This window comes from Carcharhinus amblyrhynchos, chromosome 9 (assembly GCF_965287045.1).
Source record: "Carcharhinus amblyrhynchos chromosome 9, sCarAmb.v2.hapA, whole genome shotgun sequence".
Taxonomy (NCBI): Eukaryota; Metazoa; Chordata; class Chondrichthyes; order Carcharhiniformes; family Carcharhinidae; genus Carcharhinus; species Carcharhinus amblyrhynchos.
The window spans coordinates 100,639,532-100,667,085 of NC_137332.1; the positions used below are offsets into that span (position 1 = coordinate 100,639,532).

General features: G+C 46.1%; 1 protein-coding gene across 1 annotated transcript; it reads left to right on the top strand.

Moving 5' to 3' along the window:
* Positions 1-46: 46 nt before the first annotated feature.
* LOC145348658 (class I histocompatibility antigen, F10 alpha chain-like) lies at positions 47-11,621 on the top strand. Its single transcript, XM_080196824.1, has 7 exons — positions 47-120; positions 473-733; positions 1,052-1,324; positions 2,178-2,441; positions 9,160-9,264; positions 9,689-9,721; positions 11,608-11,621. Exons 1-7 carry the CDS (start codon positions 57-59, stop codon positions 11,619-11,621), a joined length of 1,014 nt encoding a protein of 337 aa, XP_080052950.1. The 5' UTR covers positions 47-56.
* Positions 11,622-27,554: the final 15,933 nt, after the last annotated feature.

Sequence of the window (27,554 nt, forward strand, 5' to 3'; positions counted from 1 at the left end):
GAGTTGAGAAAATGGCCTTTCTTTGAAAAAGAGTTTCCAGCAAATGTTTCCCCAACATGAGGGAAGCAGCAATGATTGGACTGATAGAGCTGGTCCTTCTGTGTGGAGAGGTGTCTGCAGGTGAGTGATGGGGTGTGAGAGGGGCAATGCCAGGCTGGGAACTGGGGTATTAACCCTGGGTCAGTGAGTGATGGGGTGTGAGAGGGGCAATGCCAGGCTGGGTACTGGGGTATTAACCCTGGGTCAGTGAGTGATGGGGTGTGAGAGGGGCAATGCCAGGCTGGGTACTGGGGCATTAACCCTGGGTCAGTGAGTGATGGGGTGTGAGAGGGGCAATGCCAGGCTGGGTGGAGGTTTTGCTCACGGTTTGGAATCAGTGTTTTGGGGTTCATGCCCTGATCTGTGTGTGTGTGTGTGAGGGTGTTGGTGTTTTTAGGGTGTATATCCTGAATTCTCTCTCTCTCTATTTCAGGCTCTCACTCTCTCCGGTATTTCTTCACGGGAATGACTCCGATCCCGGGTTTCCCGGAGCTTGTGGGTGTCGGTTATGTGGACGGTGTCCAGTTTGTTATGTACGACAGTGATCGGAGGGAGCTGATCCCCCGGGAGCAGTGGATGGTGGAGAGCGAGGATCCGACAGCCTGGGAGAGGAAGAAGATCCTCGCACAGGAGCAGGAGATGGGTTTTAAACATATGATTCCGCTCCTCATGTCCCACAGCAACCTGACAGGAGGTGAGCGCTCACTCTCCCAGCACCCGGGGATCCAGGTGGGAATGAGGAGAAACCCAGAGTGGATCAGGAACCGGGAGCCAGAGGCTGATTGGCTGCGATTGGAGATGTGACAGGAAACGTGATTGGCTGTGAATGTGTGGAGGGATTGAGGCTGGCTCTGATTGGCTGTGAGGGGGAGGGGGGGGGGGGGGCAGAGTAGTTGATGTTGATTGGCTGGTGGGATGAGATCACCCAGTGAGATTGGTTCTGATTGGCTGTGCAGGTGGGATCACCCATTGGGAGTGTCTCTGATTGGCTGTTTGTGTTTCTGATCCACAGGGATCCATTTCCTCCAGCTGATGACTGGCTGTGACATGAGGGATGATGGGACCACGAGTGGATTCATCCAGTATGGGTGGGACGGACATGATTTTCTCAGCTTCGACCAGGATCACATGGTGTGGGTGACCCAGGTGCCCTTGGGGGAGGTCATCAAAAACAGGTGGGACCGACAGACTGACATGATTCAGCGATGGAAAGATTACCTGGAGGTGGAGTGTATCGAGTGGCTGAGAAAATACCTCGAGTACGGACAGAGAGAATTGAGAATTGGTGAGTGAGGTGGGGAGTAAGAGTTGGTGAGTGGGGAGGGGTCAGGGATTGGAAGGGGGGGTTGGTTGGGGGGGGGTGGTTGGAGGTGGGGGGTTGTGTTGGGGGGGTGGTTGGAGGTGGGGGTTTGTTTGGGGGGTGTTGTTTGCGGGGGGCGGGGGGGGTTGTTTGGGGGGATTGTTTTGCAGGGGGACGGGGGTGTTGTTTGGGGGGGTCGGGGGGGTTGTTTGGGGGGGGAACGGAGGGGGTGTTGTTTGGGGGGGGACGGAGGGGGGTGTTGTTTGGGGGGGGACGGAGGGGGGTGTTGTTTGGGGGGGGACGGGGGGGGTTGTTTGGGGGGGGGGACGGAGTGGGGTGTTGTTTGGGCGGGGGACGGAGGGGGGGGGGGTTGTTGGGGGGGGGACGGAGGGGGGGGTTGTTGGGGGGGGGACGGAGGGGGGGGTTGTTGGGGGGGGGACGGAGGGGGGTGTTGTTTGGGGGGGGGACGGAGGGGGCGTTGTTTGGGGGGGGACGGAGTGGGGGTTGTTTGGGGTGGTGACGGGGGGGTTGTTTGGGGGGGGAACGGAGTGGGGGTTGTTTGGGGGGGGACGGAGGGGGGGTTGTTAGGCGGGGGGATGGAAGGGGGGTTGTTTGGCGGGGGGACGGGGGGTTGTTTTGGAGGGGGGATGGGGGGGCTTGTTTGGGGGGGGGCGGAGCGGGGGGTTGTTTGGAGGGGGATGGAGGGGGTGAGGGGGACGGAGGGGGTGAGGGGGGGCGGGTGGGGTGGGGTGGGGGAAATGAGAGTCGGTGAAGGGGGTGATGCCGGGACTCTCTATCTCGAGGTTCCTGTACTGACTCCTCTTTCTTTCTCTCTCAGTTGCCCCCGTCGTGTCCTTTACCCGTCTGGGTGATTCTAACCGGCTGTCCTGTGCCGTCACCGGGTTTTACCCTCAGGCCATCGAGGTGAATCTGTGGAGAGACGGAGTGGTGATTGGTGAGACTCTGTCCACTGGGATCTTACCCAATCACGACAGCACCTACCAGATCCGGAAATGGATCGAGTTTGATCCAGAGGACCAGGCCGAGTATTCCTGTCGGGTGGAACACAGCGGGATGAAGGAGACACTGGTGGTGATTTACGGTAAGACTGTTTCTCACTGTTAGAGAGGACCTAGCCTCAGACCAGGATCACAGGAGGGAGGGTCAGTGCTGAGCTGTCAACCCAGGACAGCCTGAGACCCGGGATACAGAGAGAGGGAAATAAATATTAACCTTCAGTGTGTTATATATCATGGCACCACCATTAGGGGGAAGTAATTGTGTATCCGTGGATTTGATATAAAACATACCCCACTGTATCCTGCTGTATTACAGTGCAACAGGATCCAGTGTGTTGTGGGATATTACAGGATGGATAAGGCCCGGTGTACCTTGGGATATTACAGCACGACAGGGCCTGGTGCATCCTGGGAAATAACTGGGTTACAGGACCCATTGTGTTATTGGACATTACAGTGGGGCAGGGTGCTGTGTATCATGAGATCCTTTAGTTGGTCAGCGCCCAGAGTATCCTGCAATATTACAGTACAACAGAGCCCAGAGTACCCTGGGATATTAAAGTATGACTGATGTTGGTGTATCCTGGGATATTACAGTATAACAGGGCCTGGTGTAAGAACATAATAAGAACATAAGAAATAGGAGCAGGAGTAGGCCATCTAGCCCTTCGAGCCTGCCTCGCCATTCAATAAGTTCATGGCTGATCTGTCGTGGCTCAGTTCCACATTCCCGCCCTCTCCCCATAACCCTTAATCCCCTCTCTTATCAAAAACCCATCAATCCGCGTCTTAAAGATATTTAGCGAGGTAGTCTCCACCACTTCAACGGGCAGAGAATTCCAGTGAAGAAGTTCCTCCTCAACTCTGTTCTAAACCGCCCCCCCTTTATCTTGAGGCTGTGCCCCCTAGTCCTACTGTCCTTTCTGAGTGGGAAAAGTCTCTCCACCTCTATCCTATCCATCCCATTCATCATCTTATACGTCTCAATGAGATCTCCCCTCATTCTTCTAAACTCTAACGAGTACAAGCCTAGTTTATTCAGCCTCTCCTCATAGCTCAACCCCCTCAACTCCGGTATCAGCCTAATAAACCTCCTCTGCACTCCCTCCAAGGCCAAAATATCCTTGCGTAAGTACGGCGCCCAAAACTGCACACAGTACTCCAGCTGCGGCCTCACCAATGCCCTATACAGCCGCAGCAAGACCTCCCTACTTTTATATTCAATCCCCCTCGCTATGAAGGCCAGCATCCCATTTGCCTTCCTGACCAACTGCTGCACCTGCAAGCTGGGTTTTTGCGACTCATGCACAAGGACCCCGAGGTCCCTCTGCCCCGTCGCCTGCTGCAGGTTTTCGCCGCGTAAGTAATAATCCTTCCTACCATTATTCCTACCAAAGTGGACCACATATTACAGTATGACATGATATAGTGTATCATGGGTTTATTAGATTAGATGTGGAGATGCCGGAGTTGGACTGGGATAAACACACTAAGAAGTGTAACAACACCAAGTTTTACGTCCAACCAATTTATCTGATAGTAAACTCACAAGCTTTCGGGGTTTGCCCTTCGTCAGGTGACCGGAGAATCTGAGGCCAGAACTCTCCATTCACCTGACAAAGGGCAAACCCCGAAAGCTTGTGAGTTTGCTATCAAATAAATTGGTTAGACTTAAACTTGGTGTTGACATACTTCTTACTATATTAGATTAGCACAGGGCCTGATGTCGCACTGGACATTAGAGTCAGTCTGGACCTGGGGTGTTTTGGGATATTCCAGTATGGTGAGGCCCAGTGTATCTGGGATATTGCAGCCTGACAGGACCCAGTGTATCCTGGGATACTGCAATAATACAAAATGCAGTGTATCCTGGGATATTGGAGTAGAACAAATCCCAGTGTATCCTCGGATATTGCAGCCTTCCAGGGCCTGGTGTATCCTGGGATATCAGTGGATAGACAGGGCCTGGTGTATCCTGGGATATTACTGTATGCGATGATCCAGTGTATCACAGGATATTACAGGAGGTGGGGCCCAGTGTGCCTGGGATATTAGAGGGTAGACAGGGCCTGGTGTATCCTGGGATATTACTGTATGCGATGACCCAGTGTATCACAGGATATTACAGGAGGTGGGGCCCAGTGTGCCTGGGATATTAGAGGGTAGACAGGGCCTGGTGTATCCTGGGATATTACAGGAGGTAGGGCATAGTGTGCCTGGGATACTTGAGGGTAGACAGGTCCCAGTATATCCAAGAAACAATACTTTTCATTGTATACCAATACATGTGACTAATAAATCATATCAAATATTACAGTAGGACAGGACCCAGTGCATCCTGGAAGTTTACTTCAGTCAGATTAAGATCAATATTCAGAAAAATAATGGAATTCCTTCTATTGGAGACAATTCATGAAAATCCAGAATCAAATACTCTAACAATGAATAGTCAGCATGGATTTTGAAATGGAAAATCTTGTTTTACTCCACTTAATGGATTTTTTGAGGATGTAACAAAGGAAATAGACAATGTTACTGTAATAGATATAATATCATCTAATTTTTCAAATGTAATAGAAAAGGGGGTTTGTGATGGACTGATTGACAAGGTGAAACATGTAGAGTTCGGGGATGAGTGACAGAATGGATCACTCACTGACTTTGAGATAGAAGCAGAGATTGTGAGTAAAGGGAGTTATTCGGAGTGACAGAAAGTGGAATTTTTTTTTTTAATTCATTGGTGGAACATGGGTGTTGCTGGCTGACCAGCATTTATTGCCCATCCCTAGTTGCCCTTGAGAAGGTGGTGGTGACAGTGCTGTTAGGGAGGGAATTCTCGGGTTTTGACCCAGTGACCACGCAGGAACGCTGATATATTTCCGAGTCAGGATGGTGAATGGCTTGGAGGGGAACTTGCAGGTGGTGGTTTTCCCATTTATCTGCTGTCCTTGTCCCTCTATTTGGAAGTGGTCGTGTATTTTTAAGGTGCTGTCTAAGGATCTTCAGTGAATGGCTGCAGTGCATCTTGTAGACAGTACACACTGCTGCAAGTGAGCGTTGGTAGAGAGATTGAATGTTTGTAGATGTGGTGTCTGTCAAGCAGGCTGCTTTATCCTGGATGGTGTCAAGCTTCTTGAGTGTTGTTGGAGGTGCACCCATCCAGGCAAGTGGGGAGTATTCCATCACACTCCTGACTTGTGCCTTGTAGATGGTGAATAGGCTCTGGGGAGTCAGGAGGTGAGTTATTTGCCACAGTATTCCTAGTCTCTGACCTGTCCTGCAGCCACTGAGTTTATGTGGTGAGTCCAGCTGAGTTTCTGGTCAGTGGTGAAGTAGGGAAAAGGATGAATGCATTTTGTGCCTGAAGGAAAAGGGTTAATGGATTTTGTACCTGGAATATGTCACAAACATAACCCTTCATCATGGCTGATCTTCCCAGGCTTATATTGATCCTGACATTAATATAAGTAATTTGGTCATGTCTTACATGCTTTAACACTCATTTGTATAAAGACAGAGAGTTTAATGTGGCTGTTATTTTGTCGACTTTGTAAATCTTACCTACTTGTATTAGTTAGACATCGTTACACAGATGGTGGTTTACGATACCGGCTTTTAACAGCTGCTGATGGCAGATCACGATATAGGCTTTCAACAGGAAGAGTCCTGCTGGGATAGCCACAATCGCACAAGTAACTTCAAAGACAGGGATGTCAGTACTGCTGCAAAAGGGGTTTCCTGTGTTATAACTGCAATCTTGTAGTGGAGAATTTCTTGTTTTCCAAGCTGTGATATTAAAACTTAACAAAGTTTGCTTTGAAAAAACAGCTAGCCTTTATTACCACAAAACTGCATGCAGTATCTGGCAGAATTTTGGAGAGAGAACAGTGCCTATAAACTGCTGACTCTATCCCAAGACCGCGCCAGCTTCTAGAATCAGTTACATAGTTATACGTTTTTCTTATCAGTGTACATGTTCAATTAGTAATACAAGCAGCAATACATCATCAATTGTATAAGGATTCGGTGACCTCTGAGAACTCTTTGTCTCATCAATAATATTATCTTGCCCTTTGAGGGGACAAGAAGGTTCTGTGATCCCTGATCATGTCTTGTTTCCTGATGTAATAAAAATTTCTGTGACTCCCTCATCTGACCTTATCTAATTTCCTGTATGTTATCTCAGGGTATATGGAGTCAACCATATCAAGACAGACTGAGGTCAGTCATTTGGCCTTCTCGGGTCTTAGTCATGACTTAGGTGATTGAGAGTCAGTTTTACAGGGGTCTGGCCTTTTGGAATAGCTTGGTCAGCTTTCCTTTATTTTATACCAAGTACTTGACCATTTTTCCCCATTATGCACTGCTTCATTCATACACATTCCCTCCTTTTGTCATATCATGACAACTAACTGAACAGGTATATCCATGACTCGATTAGTAATGCATTTACACAAGCAACCAAGCAATCCTATCCCAAGTAACAGTAATAATAGCAAAACAAAAGCCTTAAAGATCCAATCGAATCATCCATGACCCAGCTATCCTAACCAACCTGGTGGGTTATACTCATGAAATTCACAGCCAACCTCTTGAATTTGAGCAGCCTGTTTCTTAATATGTTCAGCCAGGATGGTGATATTTTCAGATGTTTCTGGGATATAAGTGCAGCATTCCTGACCTATAATAGCAGACGTGCCTCCCTGTGAGGCTAACAGATAATCTAAAGCCAGTCGATTTTGTAATGCCACAGTCCGGACAGCACCAGCTCAGCCGAGATCTCGGCCAGTGCCTGTCCAGTTGTCCTGGCTTCTGCCGCTGTTACGTTTGTCAGTTGTTCCATTATAGGCCATAAAATCATCAGCCAATGTCATCCAGGGTGTTTGGGAAGTATGTGCCCACAAGCTATTAGAGGTTATATTCCATACTTTAGACCAATCAAGAACAAACATACCCTTGTTAGATAGATTTGCTATTGGTCCTTGCCACTCAGCTGTAAGGTTGCATCTACTTTGCCCCATCAACTTTCCTTTCTCTGATTTACTAAAACATAGGGAACCTCGCACATCATTCAAGGGGATGACAAGGGAGGGTGGAAGCAAGGCATGAGTATAAGCAGGCTGGTACCAGGTTGAAAACCTAATCATTTCATAGCCAGCCAGTTTCCATTCTATCATATCTCCCCCGATCCCTGTCGGGTTTTGACATAGAATCCATTCAACTGTTTCTGCTATATAGGATGGGAGGGATTGGAGAGGTATTCCTTCCCACGAATGGATGGGGATGTGGCTACAAACCCAACAGTTGCTTATATTCAATTTTTCAACACACATATATGACATATATATATAAGTATTAGCGTGCAGTCTTTGGTAACTTTTTTTTACTACCATGTGTCCAATAAGTCCAAATAGTCCACAAAGTCCGAAAAATATAATGAAGATCTTCATCCTGTGTTCGTATCTGGGTTGGAGACAATCTTCTTGTAATCAGACAAGTGTAGCCAACTTGAACATCCTTCAAGTTTGATGGAAGTCGATGTGGTCAGTAGTAGTTGAAAAGGTCCGCTCCAGCGTTGTCCTAATTTCTTCCTATCCCAGGTCTTTACCAATACGTAATCTCCAGGTTCGACCACGGGGTATTGAGAGGTAGCTGTCCCTGCTGTCTGTGGGAGATGTGCCTGTTTCATCTGTGAGTGGAGAAACTTCAGAGAAAGTGTTAATTGCTTCAAATAATTCTCCATCTGTTCACCCATCACATGGAGGTCTAATCCCTCTCGGGGATTTTCGTGGGCATCCCAGGCAGTCCTCATTGGCCGATCATAGACTACCTCTGCAGCTGGCAGTCCGGTCCGCGAATAGGGAGTCACCCGCATGTGAGACAATGTCAAGGGCAATACCCTCAGCCAATTTAATCCACTTTCTTCAGTCAGTTTAGGTAATTTTTCTTTAAAAGTCCCATTAGCTCTTTCCACAATTCCCACTGCCTGCGGATGATATGCGCAGTGCAGTTGTTGTTTGATTGTGAGTACTTTGCATAATTCTGTATTATGTGATAATTCTGTGACCGTGTGCAGTTCCAGTCACCATTTGATACAAAGGATATAGAGTCGGGGAGAGAGTGTAGAGAAGATTTACGGAGATGATTCCAGAAATGAGTGGGTGGACATCTCAGGAAAGGATTAACCGGCTGGGTCTCTGCTCTCGGGAAAACAGAAGGCTGAGAGTTGATCTAATCTGAAGACTTTAAAATTATGAAAGGTTTTTTATAGACAGACACATTGAGAGTGTCCCTCTTGTGGTAAGAGCCTATCCAGTGGCCATCAATACAAGAAACCCAATGGGGAATTCATGAGAAATCTCTTCACCCAAAGAGTGATGAGAATGTGGAGCTCGCTGCCACAGGGAGTGGCTGAACTGAAGAGTACAGTTTAAGGGGAAGATAGACAAGCAAATGAGGGAGAGGGAATAGAGTTAAAATGGTTGAATTAGATGAGGAATGATGGGAAGAGGCTCAAGTGGAACATAAATACCAGGATCAACTGGATGGGCCGGATGGACAGTTCCTGTGTCCTTTTTCCTGTGTTTCCTGATTCTCCCTCTCTCTCTGATTCACTCTCTCATTCTCTCTGCCTGAGCTTTCTGTATCTCTCATTCACTCCCTCACTCACTCTGAGATGCTAGCCCTCTCTCTCTCTCTCTCTCTCTCTCATTTTGTCCCACTCTCTCACGTTCTCTCTCTCCAATGCTCACTTTTCCCTCTCCCTGATTCACTCAGTCTCTCTCTCTCTGTCTCTAACAGAACTAAAGTCTCACTCCCAGGTTGCTGTTACTGTCGGGATTGTGGTCGGGGTCCTCGTGCTCATCGCTCTCATCATTGTAGCTGTCGTCATCTACAAGAAGAAAGGTAGGAATTGGAGGGAAAATAGCAGCTCTTCACTGCGGGGAGGGATTCTGGGAGAGTATTCCAGGGTGGGGGGTGGCTCAGGCTGTGGGTCTCAGATTGGTGTTGTGGGTGTGGGGGGGGGCGGAGCACAGAGTGGGTGGAACATCCCCAGGGTTGGGATGGGAGGGTAGGGGGCTCATGATAAAGGGGGAGTGTCTGTGAATTGTGGGAAGAGTCTCAGATTGCGGATTGGAGTTCAGGGTATCTGTGACGGTTTCAGGTCAGAGTAATGGTCCAGGGTCAGAGTGGGAGTGAGGGTCTCAGGTTGTGGTGGGAGTGAAGGTTCAGAATTTGGTTGTAGGGACTCAGTACGAGTGAGAGTTCCAGCCTCTGCCTCTGATTTTCTCTCCGTCTCATCACTCACTGAACATTCCTTGTTTTACAGGGAGAGGGAAGAGCGACTACAGTCCTGCAAACGGTAAGGTGATCATCAAACACCGTGTGTGTGAGCGAGAGTTTACTTGTGTGTGTCACCGTCAGTATGTGTGTGAGAACCTCTTTCTTTCTCCATGTTTCTCTTTGTCTCTCTCATTTTCTCTTTACCACATCCACAGTTTCTCTCTCTGATAATGAACAGTTTTTAATGCCTCCTCTTCCTTTAACAGTAAAGGGGATTCCTCACCTAGCTCCTTCATGCATTCCTTAGGTATGAACTGTATTGATAAGTATTGGGAGCTGATCCTTCTAACTGGGATATTCCCGTTGGATTTAACTGTACAATCTGATGGGTGGGATGTGAGCTCAGTGTCTGTCTCTCGCTGTATAGTCACTAAAGAGCAGCTCATCCAATCCAACACTGAGCTTTGAGACTGGCCTTCTGGAGATGGCTGCTCCTGTACAGTCTGAGGGTGGAGACATTGTGGGTATTGAGGTGTCGAAACATCACAGCCCCGCCAGTCTCTGCTAAGATACTCAGTTTCCTTAACAAATTTGTAACACTCGATCTTTCATTGAAGTTGGTCACTGAGCTGTGCCGCTCCCACAGGATTTAATATCAGTCGTGTTTTGAGATGATTCTGATCATTCGCTGGATGTTTGGGTTGTGAAGTAGAATTTCAGAGTTAAGCTGGCGTTTGGGGGTCTGTCGGGTTTAGCTGGCGTTTGGGGGTCTGATGGGTTTAGCTGGTGTTTGGGGGTCTGATGGGTTTAGCTGGTGTTTGGGGGTCTGATGGTGTTAGCTGGTGTTTGGGGGTCTGATGGGGTTAGCTGGTGTTTGGGGCTCTGATGGGTTTAGCTGGTGTTTGGGGGTCTGATGGGGTTAGCTGGTGTTTGGGGGTCTGATGGGTTTAGCTGGTGTTTGGGGCTCTGATGGGTTTAGCTGGTGTTTGGGGCTCTGATGGGTTTAGCTGGTGTTTGGGGCTCTGATGGGTTTCGCTGGTGTTTGGGGCTCTGATGGGTTTAGCTGGTGTTTGGGTCTCTGATGGGTTTAGCTGGTGTTTGGGTCTCTGATGGGTTTAGCTGGTGTTTGGGGGTCTGATGGGGTTAGCTGGTGTTTGGGGGCCTGATGGGTTTAGCTGGTGTTTGGGTCTCTGATGGGTTTAGCTGGTGTTTGGGGCTCTGATGGGTTTAGCTGGTGTTTGGGTCTCTGATGGGTTTAGCTGGTGTTTGGGGCTCTGATGGGTTTAGCTGGTGTTTGGGGCTCTGATGGGTTTAGCTGGTGTTGTGTGGTTGGAATGTTCAATCGTAGAAAATTTATAATTGAGAGCGAGGCCATTCAGCCCATCGTAATCCTGCCTGTTGATGAAGAACTCTCCAGCCTAATCTCACCTTCGTGTACTCAGTCTGTAGCTCTGTTGATCAATACTCTTCATCTTGACATCCAAGAATTGATTCAATGTGGTGAGAGTTTCTGCCTCTACCATCCTTTCAGACAGTGAGTCCCGGATCCCTACCACCCACTGGGTGAAAAATTCCTTCCTCATTTCCCCCCTGATCTTTCTCCCAATTATTTTAAATCTGTGCCCCTGGTTTTTGACCCTCTGCTAAGGTAAATGTGTCATCTCTATTTACATTGGCTCCTCATAATTATATCCACCATGGGGACCTTGTCTAAAGCATTTTTAAAATCTCCCTTGACCACATCCACCCCACTGCCCTCATCAACCCTCCTTCACATCTCCTTCAAATTTTAATTCAGCTGAGCCTGAATGAAGGTTTGTGCTGTTCCTCAAAATTGGTTCCAATAATTCTTCCAACACTGAAGTTACACTAACTGGGGTATAATTACTCAGATTACCTTTTCTTCCCTTTTCAATCCATGGTGTAATGTTGGCAGTCCTTTAATCTCCTTCCACACTCCTGTAGCCCGGGATGGATGATTCTGATGCTCAGAGCCTCGTGAATGTCCTCCCTTGCTTCTTTTAACCAGGAGATTTATCTACTTTGAAAACTCTAAAATCTGTTAATCCATCCTCTGTTACAATGTTTATTTGATTCAGTAATTCACATTCTTCTTCCTTAACAGCAATATCAGCATTGCTCCCTGTTACCCAAAGACAGTGGGAATGTATTTATTCACAATCTCACCACATTCTCCACCCTCTCACACAGACTATCTTATTGGTCTGCAACAGACCCTACCCTTTCCTTCTCCTTTTCTCTTCATATACTTAGAGAACATCCTTGGAGGTTGCTTGATATTTTCATGCCCTCACTTTACTTTCCTGGTTCCCTTTTGATTTCACTCCGACGCTGTCTGTCCTATTCCAGATTTCTGCAGTATTAGGTGTTCGGGGTCTGATAGATTTTGCTGCTGGTGTATGTGGGAGTTGGGTGGATCTGATGGATTTTGTTGTGGGTGTTCCAGCTCTGCTGGGTTTGCCTCAATCTATAGCGATGTATTTCTCTCTCATCTTCAGTGTCCCATTTGTAATCCAGGGATACCAGTCCTGAGATCAGTGGCACAGTGGATGCGAGAATCTGGGAAAATTTCATTGAAATGACAGTGATGGACTGATTTAAACACTACATATGTGACTCTCTGTGAACGGAAGTGTGGCAATAGTTTATTAGAAATTGCTCCATCTGGAGCTGCACTTTTGAAGCTATTCTGATCTGACCTGTTTATTCTGCACAGATTCTGGAGTAATAAGTCTCACAACACTAAGCTGAAGTCCAAGGGATTTATCTGGAATTACATGCTTCTGTAGCGCTGCTCCTTCATCAGGCGATTATTGTTTACCCTGCACTGATTCTAAAGATTATGGGTTGTCAGGCATTGCTCTATCAGGATCTACACTGTTTAAGGTATTCTGACTGCCTTGTGTTGTGGGGCTTTTTGGTAATCAGGCTTTTCAAGTTGTTACAACATTTTTCCCTTGACATAACCAAACCAAGTCTCACATCTATGCCAGCTATATAGCAAGCATCCCAGAAAGCCAGCCATTGTACAGAATTCAGAATTGCACAAGTAGTTATACTTTTGGACATGATTACAAGTAACTAACATACCAATCAAGGTATGGGAGTTATCACTATCCACTCACAACTATTAGAACATAGAACATAGAACATTACAGCGCAGAACAGGCCCTTCGGCCCACGATGTTGCGCCGACCAGTTAAACAAAAAACAATGACCCACTAACCTAAACCAATCCCTTTTCGTCCATAAACCTATCCACAGATCTCTTAAACGCCCCCAAACTAGGCGCATTTACAACTGCAGCAGGCAGGGCATTCCAATCCCTCACCACCCTCTGGGTAAAGAACCTACCCCTTACATCTGTCCTATAACTACCCCCCCTTAATTTAAAGCCATGCCCCCTCGTGCTAGATTTCTCCATCAGAGGAAAAAGGCTATCACTATCCACCCTATCTAAACCTCTAATCATCTTATATGTTTCAATTAGATCCCCTCTTAGCCGCCTTCTTTCCAGCGAAAACAACCCCAAATCCCTCAGCCTCTCCTCATAGGATCTCCCCTCCATACCAGGCAACATTCTGGTAAACCTCCTCTGCACCCTCTCCAAAGCCTCCACATCCTTCCTGTAATGTGGGGACCAGAACTGCACACAGTACTCCAAGTGCGGCCGCACCAGAGTTGTGTACAGTTGCAACACAACGCTACGACTCCTAAATTCAATCCCCCTACCAATAAACGCCAAGACACCGTATGCCTTCTTAACAACCTTATCCACTTGATTCCCAACTTTCAGGGATCTATGTACACATACACCTAGATCCCTCTGCTCCTCCACACTATTCAAAGTCCTCCCGTTAGCCCTATACTCAACACATCTGTTATTCCTACCAAAGTGAATCACCTCACACTTCTCCGCATTAAACTCCATCTGCCACCTCTCGGCCCAGCTCTGCAACCTGTCTAAGTCTTCCTGCAAACTATGACACCCTTCCTCACAATCTACCACACCTCCGACTTTGGTGTCATCAGCAAATTTACTAATCCACCCAATTATACCCTCATCCAGATCATTAATAAAAATTACAAACAGCAGTGGCCCCAAAACAGATCCCTGAGGCACACCACTTGTAACCGAACTCCATGATGAATATTTACCATCAACCACCACCCTCTGTCTCCTATCCACTAGCCAATTCCTGATCCAATTCCCTAGATCACCCCCAATCCCATACATCTGCATTTTCTGCAGAAGCCTACCATGGTGAACCTTATCAAACGCCTTACTAAAATCCATATACACCACGTCCACTGCCTTACCCCCATCCACCTCTTTGGTCACTTTCTCAAAAAACTCAATAAGGTTAGTAAGGCACGACCTACCCGCCACAAAACCATGCTGACTATCTCCAATCAATTCATTACTCTCCAAATAACTATAAATCCTATCCCTAATAATTTTTTCCAAAACGTTGCCCACAACAGAAGTGAGACTCACCGGTCTATAATTCCCGGGGCAGTCTCTGTTCCCTTTCTTAAACAATGGGACAACATTCGCTAACCTCCAATCTTCTGGTACTATACCAGAGGCCAACGACGACCTGAAGATCAGAGCCAGAGGCTCTGCAATCACTTCTCTTGCCTCCCAGAGAATCCTGGGGTAAATCCCATCCGGACCAGGGGACTTATCTATTTTCAGACCCTCCAGAATATCCAGCACATCCTCCTTATCAACTGTAACACTGTCAATTCTACTCCCCTGCAACCCAGTGTCCTCCTCAGCTATATCCATGTCCCCCTGCGTGAACACCGAAGAGAAATATTGGTTCAATGCTTCACCAATCTCCTCCGGTTCCACACATAACTTCCCTCTGCCGTCTATAACTGGCCCTAATCTTGCCCTAACCAACCTTCTGTTCTTGACATACCTATGGTACGCCTTTGGATTCTCCTTAACCCTATCAGCCAAAGTCTTCTCATGTCCTCTTTTAGCCCTTCTTAGCTCACTCTTCAACTCCCTCCTAGCCAATCTAAAGCTTTCTAGTGCACTACCCGAGCCCTCACGTCTCATCCGAACATAAGCCTCCTTTTTCTTTTTAACCAACGAATCAACTTTTTTGGTGCACCACGGTTCCCTAGCCCTACCAATTCCTCCTTGCCTGACAGGGACATACCTATCACAGACTCGCAGTAGCTGCTCCTTGAAAAAACTCCACATTTTGGACGTTCCCAGTCCCTGTAATCTCCTAGTCCAACCTATGTTTCCTAATTCTCTCCTAATAGCCTCATAATTACCCTTCCCCCAGCTAAAACCACTGGCCCGAGGTTCATGCCTATCCCCTTCCATCACTAAGGTGAACGTAACCGAATTGTGGTCACTATCACCAAAATGCACACCAACTTCCAAGTCTAGCACCTGGTCTGGCTCATTTCCCAGCACCAAATCCAATATAGCCTCACCTCTAGTTGGCCTATCTACATACTGAGTCAAAAAACCTTCCTGCACGCTTTGTACAAAAACTGACCCCTCTAACGAGCTAGAGCTATAACAATTCCAATCAATATTAGTAAAGTTAAAATCCCCCATAACAATTACCCTATTACTTTCACTCCTAATCAGGATCATCTCCGCAATCCTTTCCTCAACCTCTCTAGAACTTTTAGGAGGTCTATAAAAGACTCCCAACAGGGTGACCTCTCCTCTCCTATTTCTAATCTCCGCCCATACTACCTCAACAGACAAGTCCTCATCAAACCTCCTCTCTGACACTGTGATACAATCCCTGACCAATAATGCTACCCCTCCCCCCCTTCTACCTCCTTCTCCACTCCGACTAAAACATTTGAACCCCGGGACCTGCAGCATCCATTCCTGCCCCTGCTCTATCCATGTCTCTGAAATGGCCACAACATCGAAGTCCCAGGTACTGATCCACGCTGCAAGTTCATCCACTTTATTGCGAATACTCCTCGCATTGAAGTATACACATTTCAAACCCTGCTCCACCCCACCCCTGCGATGCCGTGCAATGCAGTCCCCATCTATGCCCCCCTCACTTTCAACCCCTCTACTCAGGATCCCTCCCCCCGCTCCGAATCAGTTTAAACTTCCCTGCATGGCCTTAGCATATTTACCCCCCAGGATATTGGTCCCCCCCTGATTCAGGTGTAGACCATCACTCTTATAGAGGTCCCACCTTCCCCAGAACGAGCCCCAATTGCTCAAGTACCTGAACCCCTCCCTCCTGCACCATCCCCTCAGCCACGAGTTCAAACTTTCCCTCTCTCTATTCCTCTCTAAACTATCTCATGGCACAGGCAAGAGTCCGGAGATAACCACTCTATCAGTCTTGGCCTTTAGCTTCCACCCCAACTCCATAAATCTCTGCTTAATATCCCCTTCCCTTAACCTCCCTATGTCATGTGTCCCCACATGAACAATAACTTAGGGTTGATCTCCCTCTCCCCTAAGAGTCCTGAATACCCTTTCAGATACATCCCGGACCCCAGCCCCTGGTAGGCAACACACCAGCCCCGAGTCCCTACCATTACTTCCGACCCTCCTATCTGTCCCCTTAACTGTGGAGTCCCCAATCACGAGGCCCAATCGTTTACAGCCCCTAACCACCTGAGCTTTCACACTAGGCTCACCCCCAGAGACCTGCTCCCTTTGACTATCCCCAGTTGATTCCTCAACTGTAGCCTCCAGGACCGAAAACCTATTTTGGAGGGGAACCGCCCCAGGGGATTGTCCCCCCGATTGCTTCTTTCCCCTCTTCCTGGCAGTGACCCAAGACTCACTTCTAGGAGTGACTATTTCCTTATAACTCCTATCGATTTCCACCTCCGCCTCCCGAATTATGCGGAGTTCCTCTAACTCCACCTCCAGCTCCTTTACACGCTCCTCCAGAAGCTGCAATCTAACACACTTCCTACAAGTAAAATCCCCTGAAACACCACTAGATTCCCTCACCACATACATCCCACAGGAAATGCAGCTTACTGCCTGAACTGCCATCCCTGAAGCAATTACCAGCAGAAAAATAAATTAAAAAAAAAACAACAAACTTCCCCACACTTATAATTAAGTTAGAGGAGGTTGATTAAGGTTGATTAAGGTTACAACATGCATATGATACAAATGTTAAACACCAATCACCACCATTGCATGCCTGTTTAATTATGTGACACGATTGTGCCTTTAAGACTTAGAATATTTAAATCATCTCTCTGCAGTTTGTAAGCAGCTTTTTTTTGCTGTATTTGCCAACTTTTGTTCTAAGGTGTCATTATTTTGCTGTTTAAATGGTTCAAATGGGGTTTTGTTCATTTTTAATCTGGGCCTACTGTGATGTCCTGGAGCTTTATGAGTTTACAACGTTTTTCAATTGTGAGAGGAAAGAATGCTTGATAGGTCAGATGATAAGAGTTATTTCACTTTTGGTTTGGGCTGCTGGCTACTTTTTTAGTTAGAAGATGTTTGGACTTCAAACTGAAAGGAAGTATTTCCGTGCCTCTCTCCGTTATTAGACATTCTGCTGTGTTGGAAGCAGTTTTTCTTGCCTTCCTGGAATGAAAACTGTGCTGTCAGTGGTTTGCTGGTTATTAGCCTGATGCTAGCAGTGGCTTTATCTCTACCTCAATGTCTGTTGGAAGTTATAAGGCTGAGATGCCAGAGTTTCAATGCTATCCAAAGGACTACTTCACAACAGGCATGACTGAGCTGCAAACCACATGGGTGTTCTTATTTTCTGTGCTAAACGTGAAGTTGATGTATGTTTTTAAAGATGCTTCTTACATTGGAAGGTGTATTTAGTTGTTAAAGTTTATACACTAACATGGTACTGTTTTTCTTGCCCGTAATAGTAAAGGTTATTGCTAATATTCATTCTATTTGTGAACTGTATTCTTAAATAAATTTTTATTGAGAAACGCTCCCGTGTAGGTCATTTAAATCATAGCTGAAGTGAAACATTTCATGCTTTTTCTCGCCAAACTCAAAATGTAAAACATGGTTCAAGCTGACTTCATAAAATACCTTGGAGTTTCTGACCTGGGTTATAACAATTATAATATCCAGTTAGCATGAACATTCAATCATATCAGCTGATCTAATAGAGGCAGCATAGTGGGGCAGCATGGTGGCACTGTTGGGCAACACGGTGGCACAGTGGTTAGCATTGCTGCCTCACAGCATCAAGGACCAGGGTTCAATTCCAGCCAGACACTTGTCTGTGTGGAGTTTGCACATTCTCCTAGTGGCCGTGTGGCCTTCCTCCGGATGCTCCGGTTTCCACCCACAGTCCAAAGATGTGTGAGTTAGATTGGCCATGATAAATTGACCCTAGTGACAGGGGCATTAGCAGCGTAAACATGTGGGTTACAAGAATAGGGTCTGAGTGGGATTGTGGTCAGTGCAGACTCGATGGACCGAATGGCATCCTACCTGTAAGGATTCTATGATTCTATGAATTCATGTTGTCACAAGTTACCTATAACATCCTATCTTGTGTCTGGGTTTGGAGATATCAAATACCTCTCCCATCTCCAGGTGTTTAATTTAATGAACTCTTTCAGTTTAGTAGTCTTTGTTTATAAATGAACCTCTATTCTAGGCTTACCTTCCTTGTGCCGAGGCCTTGACGCTTATCTGGGTAAGCTTTAACAGAGACTGTGGTTTCTCTAATAGCAGCTTATGTATGATTATTAACACTTTCACTCTGTTTATCCTGTCTAGGGAGGTGATCTTACCTTTGTGCCCCACAGGCTGATGGTCAGTGTGAGCCGGTAATATGGTGAGCAAGTCGAGAAATCAGGTTCACGCCCAATTTCTCCCCTCTCATGATCTTACCCACACCAGACATCCGGCAAGGTCAGCCTCACGTCCATTTCCAGTGCAAGGCTGAATAAATCATTCAAGTAAAATTTACATACTTTTTGTATTGAATTACAAGTCTGGGACGTTATCATCTGGGTTCACTTACCTCTGTGGCCTCACCAGGAGATTTTCTCTCCAGTGAGAATCACAGCTGGCCCCTACCAATAGGGAACTAGATGTAATGGCCTCGCTGGTAGAAATAGAGGCCTTGTGGCTCCCTGCGAGGGATAACTGACAGGGAGGGTGCCCCTTGTGCAATGCCAGTCTAGCACCCTGGCACTGTCAACTGACTATCAGGCTACACCACGAAGGTGGGGCCTGAGGGGGCAGGCCTACTGGGGATGGGCCAGACCGGGACGGCCAACTGGTGCTGGTGGGCAGGAGGGAACCACTGTGCACTGTGTGACAGTGATCAGTGTGGGAGGGAGGGTCATGCTCTGGGCTGGCTATGGCAGGGGTTGGGTGGGAGGTGGTGTTGGGCTGGCTATTGTGTTGGGAGTGTCATGGTAGGCCATTGGTCCCCACAGTAGCTGGGGACGGGGTTCTGTGTTTAGGCCAGAGAGGCTGGCTGAGAACAGCAGAGGCTGAGTGACAGTCCTCTCTGCTCCCACAGCAGAGGGACCATTGCAAGGTCAGAAATGCACATCAAGAGGTGGTAACAGACGGTGATGGGAATATTTGGTGGATACATGTATATGGACTTTCAAAAAATACCACATGGGATTATAAGTGAAGATAAAATCAGTTCTTTGCACATCTCTTTAGCTGGATCACAATGATCTTTTACCATTCCAGCCTCTCATTCCAGATTCATATCTGGAAGATGCAGGAAGGTGACCTTTGTGTTCCTATCCAGTTCCACCTCCCCAAGCAGTCATTCCTGATTTTGATGACCCATCACACCTCAAGGTGTGTGAGACATGCCTGGTACTTCCACATGGAGTTTGGGCTGCTGACAGTGTAGAGGTTTTGTCACTGGATAGGAATCCAGAGACACAGGATAAAGCTCTGGGAACCTGGATTGAATCCCATTATGGTAGAGGATGGAAATTGAACTCAATAAAAAATGAAGTCTACTGATGACCATGAAGCCATTGCCGACTGTTGTAAAAACCCATCTTGTTCACTAATGTCCTTGAAGGAAGGAAATCTGCCGTCCTTCCCTGGTCTGCCCTACATGTGACTCCAGACCCACAGCAATGCGGTTGTCTCTTAAATGTCTACGGAAATGAATCAGCAGGATCAAGGTGAAGACTGTGCAATATTCATGCACACATTTCATCTGCATCACTGTAACCTTGTTCCACTGCTGCATCCACTTCAACAGAACTGCCTTGGGCTTTGCACATCATTGGGGTGAGAGGCGGTGGGAGAGTAGGGGAGTAGGATAAAGGGTACGAAACAAAAATTAAAGTTCCTAGTTTATTTATTAGTGTCACAAGTAGACATATGTTAACGTTGCAATGAAGCTTACTGTGAAAATCCTCTGGTGCCTGTTCAGTTTCATTAAGTGAGAATTCAGCATTTCCAGTGCACCTCAGCAGCACAACCTTCAGAACATGGGAGGAAACATGATCACCCGGACAAAACCCACACCAACATGGGGAGAATGTGCAGTCTCAGCACAGGCAGTTGCCCACGTCGGGAATCCAGGTCCCTGGCACTGTGAGGCAGGTGTGCTAACCACTGTGCCTATACACTGTCCTCTATACAAGGGCACAAACATCACCAAGAGTAAGTCAGCAAATTACCAGTCTAAACTATTTTCCTTTCTGTAAAATATATCTCAATACCAGATTACACCCATGATGATGCTCAGATGTGTGTATTGTGTATGCTTCCAAACACTACATCTCTCTATCAAAGACTCTCCCTGGACAAACATCCCATTATTTTCCATTCTATCTCAACTGGGAGCCATGGATAACATTGACAATTAAACATAATTTTTTTGACATTGAATTTGATTTCTGACACTAACATGTTTGCTCCTTCGGTGACATATCATTATTTAAGTAGAAGATTAAATGATACTTACATGTTTCAAATCATCTCTAATTGAGACAGTCCCATGTATCGTTTACTTCTTAACATTCATAGAAAGGAGATAAAGTGTATTTTAAATTCCAGCAAATTTCTCTTTAAGCATTTTAAGATATTAATTCACATGTAATGAATTTGTGAATTCCAATTTCTTCTGCCCTTTTTTCATGTTTCTTTAAGTGAGTGCTATGGGGCAGCACCAAGGACCCAAGTTCGATTCCCAGCTTGGGTCACTGCCTGTGTGGAATCTGCACGTCCTGCCCGCGTCTGTGTGGGTTTCCACCCACAGTCCAAAAGATGTGCTGGTTCGGTACATTGACCATGCTAAATCCTCCCTTAGCAGCAGGTGCCTGAGTGTGGCGACGAGAGATTTTCACAGTAAGTTAATTGCAGTGTTAATGTAAGCCGAGTTGTGACACTGATCAAATACTTAAACAAAAACTCCATTGTATAGTGTGCTCAAGTCAAGATCTCCCATTCCCAAGCACTCTGTCTTGACAAATCACAAATATCTTCGAAATATCAAAGCCTTTGTACAAACTGGTATCTGCGGTTAAGTTTCCAATTCTTGTAGCTGTTGGAAATATTGTTACACTTTGCAGTATTGGACACAATTGTTACCTGTGCGGATGTGTGAGAGTTTATGAAACAGAAAAGGCTCATCCTGCTCAGAGCTGAATGGGTTAATTCTAAATTAAAACATGTTTGGTGAAGGAATTCACTGTCACTGTGATTTCAAAAAGAGACTGGGTTAAATGTTCTCAGAGTAATGGCGGTTTCAGCAGAACAAAAATATTTCTTCAAGTCTTGTGGGTTCACCAATTCAAACTGGATATTTCCGAATAAAATCCTGGGAGCAAATTGGATTAGAAGATAAAGTCCCAATTGTTCCCCAGGGTGATTTTTATGAAGATTTTAAATACAAGAATAATCCACCAACAATCACCTTAAATTCCGCTCCTCAATTCGAAATAACACCGTCAAAATCTAAGAAAGGACTCCACTCTGACAGATGTGGATTTGTATCTGGATTAGAAATCCACATGTTTCACCCGTTTCAATAGAGTTTCATTGTAGCGGTAACAAGTTTTCAGTTTCAAAACTTTGAAACTGTTCTCCCCCTTTAGACCTAACCATTTTCAGGAGAACACATCAGAGTTGGAGCCGCTCTGAAGGAACAGCAATGCAGAGCATTCACACAGCCTTTCCTCATTCACTAACAGGACATTTACACACACACATCTGTACACACAATTCTTTCTCACATCACTTCAAGTTTCACTCTGGATCTTTTCAACCTTACAAACGTAGCACGTGCCTTTTAAAAGGGGATAAAATAAATTCCATCACATCTTCTTTCTTCACTAATGTCTGTTGTTGAAATGAGGGGAAAACCGCGTTTCACAAATAACAGAAAAGGAAACATTGAAGATTGTTCCATTGAAACAACAGAGGGCGGAGTTTCCAACAGAGTGTGTTTCAATTCCAAAACTTCTCCAAACTTCTTCAACTTAAAAAGTAAAACTTGTTTTATTTTCTCAATTCTGGGGACACAATCTGAAATTCCTTTCACTCACTCTCATTTCTATTTCACTGTAATTTTCCTGTTTAATTTCTCCCACCCGGAAACCGAGGATCCGCTTCAGTCCCGGTTTTGATTTGAAACTTATTTGAACTTTCTCTTTTTCCGACAACAGTCAATCCCGCAGCTCGTTTTCCATCATCTCAATGGCATTGCCCCAGGTCTGTCTCCCCGCGGTTACAATCCGGACAACAGCATCAAACTGCCTCAGTTCACCCAGAATTTTCCAACTTCAACACGGAATTCACAGAACATCAACAGTCTCCCCCTCCCCTCCCCTCTCCCTCTCTTCAGTTGTTGTCTGAATAAACTCAACCATCGATCAACCATAGAATCCTTGTTGTGCAGAAGGAGGCCATTCGGCGCATCGAGTCTGTACCGACTTTCTCCCAAACATTCCAATTTCCCTACTCTGATCCAAGCATCCAATCATCAAATACTGTTTCATTGTGCACCAACTTACAATTCAACTCTGTCTTATTAAATATTCAGTTTTTCAAATCAATTCCTTCCTGAACAAACACAGTAACTTCTCAAACACGGCTCAGCAAGCTGAGACACATTGTTATCGTAACTGGTTCAATGGTACAAGGTTTAATATAAGCAGCGACACAGCTCACACACTGAGAGGGACAGTATCAGTACAGGACACAGCTCACACACTGAGAGAGACAGTATCAGTACAGGACACAGCTCACACACCGAGAGAGACAGTATCAGTACAGGACACAGCTCACACACTGAGAGGGACAGTATCAGTGCAGGACACAGCTCACACACTGAGAGGGACAGTATCAGTACAGGACACAGCTCACACACTGAGAGGGACAGTATCAGTGCAGGACACAGCTCACACACTGAGAGGGACAGTATCAGTACAGGACACAGCTCACACACCGAGAGAGACAGTATCAGTACAGGACACAGCTCACACACTGAGAGGGACAGTATCAGTACAGGACACAGCTCACACACCGAGAGAGACAGTATCAGTACAGGACACAGCTCACACACCGAGAGAGACAGTATCAGTGCAGGACACAGCTCACACACTGAGAGGGACAGTATCAGTACAGGACACAGCTCACACACTGAGAGAGACAGTATCAGTACAGGACACAGCTCACACACTGAGAGGGACAGTATCAGTACAGGACACAGCTCACACACTGAGAGGGACAGAATCACAGAGCTACTAATAATGCTGATCCCTCTGTGTGCAGTGATTTCCGCTGTTGATAGAGTGTGAGGAGGGAGTGCTGGGGTTAGATATTAACCCCCAGTCAGTCAAGGCTATGATGGATAGCAGCAGGAATGGACCATTCGGCCTCGTGAGATTGTCCCTGATTCACCACAATCATAGTTGATCTTCTGCCTCATCTCCATTTTCACTTCTATCATCTGTAAACCTCCATTCGCTGAGATACCACAAATCTGTCTATCTTCAATATATTCAGTAATGATGCATCCGCAATACTCTGGGATAGAGAATCCCAAAGATTCACAATCCTTTCAATGAAGAAATTTCTCCCCAAACATCTGAAATGCTTGACCTCTTATCCTGAGGCTTTGCCCCCATGTTATATTCCTGACCAACAGAAAGAATCTGTCAGTATCCACCCTATCAAGCCCTGTCAGACTGTAACATGTGTAACATAAACAGGGCCTAGTTTTATGGCTGATGAAATTGGCTATCCTAAATAAAAGAATTGGGCATATTAAAAATCACACACAGTCAAACCTCAGGTAGGCCAGTTGTACAATGCACAAACCTGTCTGGACCTGACTCATCAACCTCCTATCAAAGGTCGTTGCACCCTACTGATACTTAGCAGGAGATCATTGCACCCCATTGAAATGCACCAGCCTATTGTTAGAAGCCCAGGTCGGGCCAGACTTTCTGTCACCAAGAGTTCCTGCAGTTGGCGTAATCTGATAACAGGTTACATGTAAGCAGCAGCATGGAGATGGACACCTGAGGGCGGACCCTGGTGTCCTGTCAGGCAGACATCAAGAAACCCACTGGGTATTGGAACCCCCTCCTGGGACCTCATTGGCCGGAAGCCAGAGAAGTTTCTGGAAAGGCAAGCAGGCAGGGGATAAAGGAACACACTTGCAGACACCAGCAGTGAAGACTCGCGAAGACTCGATGAAGGAGGTGACCCTTGACCATTCGGAAGGCTGACCAGACAAGACGGAAGGAAGAAGCTGCCATCGAGACTCACCTTCGTGACGACAGACCAGAGGGGCTCAGAGAATCGAGCCTGCTGTTTTAACCAAACCAACTTTGCGGGTAGTATATCTGATCTTGTCTTATGTGGGTAATTTAAGGGTTAGTAGTGTTATTGTTAATAAACTTGTTGAACCTTTACTTGTGTTTGTCCTTTGTCCATCTTGCAAATAAGGGCACCGGGGTAAAACATTGGAGTGAGCAAACTGGTTGAAAGGATCGGAGATTTTAAAATGACAACACATGTTTCAGTGAGATTACTTCTCATTTTTCTAAACTCCAATGAATGAATCTCCAACCTGCTCAACTTTCCCTGATAAAACAAATCCCAATCATTCCAACTAAACCTTCCCTGTACAACTGCAAGAAAAAACTCTACACAGAATCGCAAGTGTCAGCAATGGCGTTTACATCTGTAGCTAGAATTCTTTATTCTGTTCTCTAATCCCTTTGCAATAAACACCAAAGTACAATCTGTTTTCCTGATTGTGGCACAGTGGCACATTGGTTAGTGTTGCTGAGTCACAGAGCCCTGAACCCAGATTCAATTCCGGCCTTGGGTATCAGTTGCACATTTTCCCTGTGTCTGCGTGGGCTTCGTCCGGGTACTCCAGTTTCTTCCCACAGATTAGGTGGATTGGCCATGCTAAATTGCCCCTAAATGTCCTGGGACATGTAAATTGTGGCGGGGGCGGGGGGGGGGGGGGCGGGGCGAGAGGGATTCGCTGGCTAAATATATGGGATTACAGGGAAAGGGTCTCTGTATGATGCTCTGCCGGAGCGTGCGTGCAGACTTGCTCGCCCAATGATCTCTTTCTGCAGTGCCGGGATTCTATGATTTCACCTGGAGGAATTTCTGTGTTCCTTGCAGAGTTTACATAAGTCCCTCATTTTAATAAAAATGTTCTAATTTTCTATCCGTGCCAGCAAAGTTGAATAGCCCCATAGTTCTGTTCTCTGCCACATACGGGCCGTTCTGATGCTTTCCCACCATGTGAAACAGGAAGGCACATTTCACCTCCAAGACACAATCATTGTGCAATGCGCATTCACTGAGTCCACAGACAAAACTGTCTGACTTCATTACACCTGAATTAATAAGTAAATAAATGTGGCCTGCTCTCAGAAATAGCCGTACACAAAATCAGTTATTACAAAAAGCATTTCTGTCTGAAATCTGCAGAGATTGCAACAGGTCAGAGAGGCTGAGTGTGACATTAATACTGTGCTTGTCTCTGATACATTATCACTGAGAAATGAGACTACATCTTCTGTCTCCCACTCGAAGTTTTCTGGGTAAAGAAACAGACTTTACAAGCTTTCCTGGAACCAATATTTTGCTTGAACATCTGTGTCTCACAAGCAGAACTCATTCTGACTCTGTCTCTCACTCAACCCTCTCATTACTTCTCCCTTGTTCGGTATAACAAAGTGGGATGCTGTTACTGAAGGATGGACATGGTTCAATTTCAAGGCCTTCTAGCAGGCTGGGTCCAGCAGAGTGACATCTGTTCGACTGCTTTGAATGTGCAGAAGGCCATATTGTTTTGGCGGGGGACATAATGTGACCCCTGCCCCCACTTTGAATCACTTAACACTCCATCAGTCACCTTGCAGTCCATTCAGCTTGTCCAAATGTCCTTGCAGCTCTTTCTGTCCTCTACACAATATGCATTTGATAAAAACTCAGAAAATCAGGACAGCAGAAGGCCATTCGGCCCTTCAAACCTGTTCTGCCATTCATTATGATCATGGCTGATCTTCCAATTTAATAGCCTGATCCTGCCTTCACCCCATATTTTTTGATCCACTGTGCCCAAGTGCTATATTGAACTGCTTCTTGAATATATACCATGTTTTGGCCTCAACTGCTTGCTGTGATAGTGAATTCCATCAGCTGAACACTCTCTGGGTGAAGCAATTTCTCCTTATCTCAGTCTTCAATGGCTCGCCCCACATAATTAGACTATGATCCCTGGCTTTGGACTCCCCTGTCATTGGGAACATCTTTCCAGAATCCACCCTGTCCATCGCGGTTAGAATTGTATAGATTTCCATGAGATCCCCTTCTTTCTTTTAAACTCGAGCCAATTACAATCCAGACTGACTCAGTCTCTCCTCAGTTCCACCTGGCTTTATAGCTTTGTGACGAGGATGCAGAGATCCTTCAGGATGACCTGGACATGTTGAGTGAGTAGGCAAATCGATGTCAAATTTAGATGCATTACACTCAGCCTCTTGGCCTGAGTGATGAATGTAGATTATAAACTGGCTGGAGTCCCAGCATTGATCCTGTTGACACTCCACTAGTCACAGCTGGCCAACTTGAAAATGTCTCATCCTCTGTTCATATAAAAATATTACCCTCAACTGCTGAGCACTTACAAAGGACAAACAGACTGGGTCTTGATACACAGATGTGGTTTAGGACGAGACAGAGCAGATGCAAGGAGGATATTCCCAATGGTGGGGGAGTCCTGAACCAGGAGTCACAGTCTGAGGATTCAGGGTGGAGGTGAGGAGACATTTCTAAAATTAAGCATAACGTTTGAAAGTTTGAAAGGTTTCGATGCTGTTGAGCTGTTGTTCCCTCACGAGAAGCCTCGTGTACATCTGGAGTTTCACACCAACAGAGCTTTGGCGTGGAGGAGAATATGGAGCTATTCACAAATATATATTAATCATTTGAATGAGGGAACAAATTATAACATCTCAAAGTTTGCACATGATTCCAAGTTGGATGGTGGGGGGAGAACTGTGACGAGGGTGCAGAGATCGTTCATAATGACCTGGACATGTTGAGTGACTGGACAAATTGATGTCAGATGCAGTATAATTTGGATAAATGTGAGGTTATTCACCTTGGAAGCAAAAAAAGAAGGCAGATAACTACTTGAATGGCTGTGAATTGGGGGAAGCGACTCCGAGCTTGCTATAGGACTTGGGTGTCCTTGTGTGTCAGTCACTGAAGGTAAGCATGCAGGTACAAAATGCAGTAAAGAAGGCAAATTGCATGTTCACCTTCATTGTGATAGGCTTCGAGTATGGGAGCAGGGATATGTTGTTGCAATTCAACAGGGCCTTGGTGAGACCATACCTAGAGGATTGAGTTTTCGTCTCCTTTTCTGAGGAAGGATGTTCTTCCTCTCGAGGGATTG

Excerpts from the sequence above, each read along its gene's own strand:
- LOC145348658 (XM_080196824.1), top strand. The coding sequence starts at position 57 with ATGAGGGAAGCAGCAATGATTGGACTGATAGAGCTGGTCCTTCTGTGT. Across the intron at positions 734-1,051 it reads CCACAGCAACCTGACAGGAG|GGATCCATTTCCTCCAGCTG; the intron begins GTGAGCGCTCAC and ends TCTGATCCACAG. Across the intron at positions 9,265-9,688 it reads CGTCATCTACAAGAAGAAAG|GGAGAGGGAAGAGCGACTAC; the intron begins GTAGGAATTGGA and ends CTTGTTTTACAG.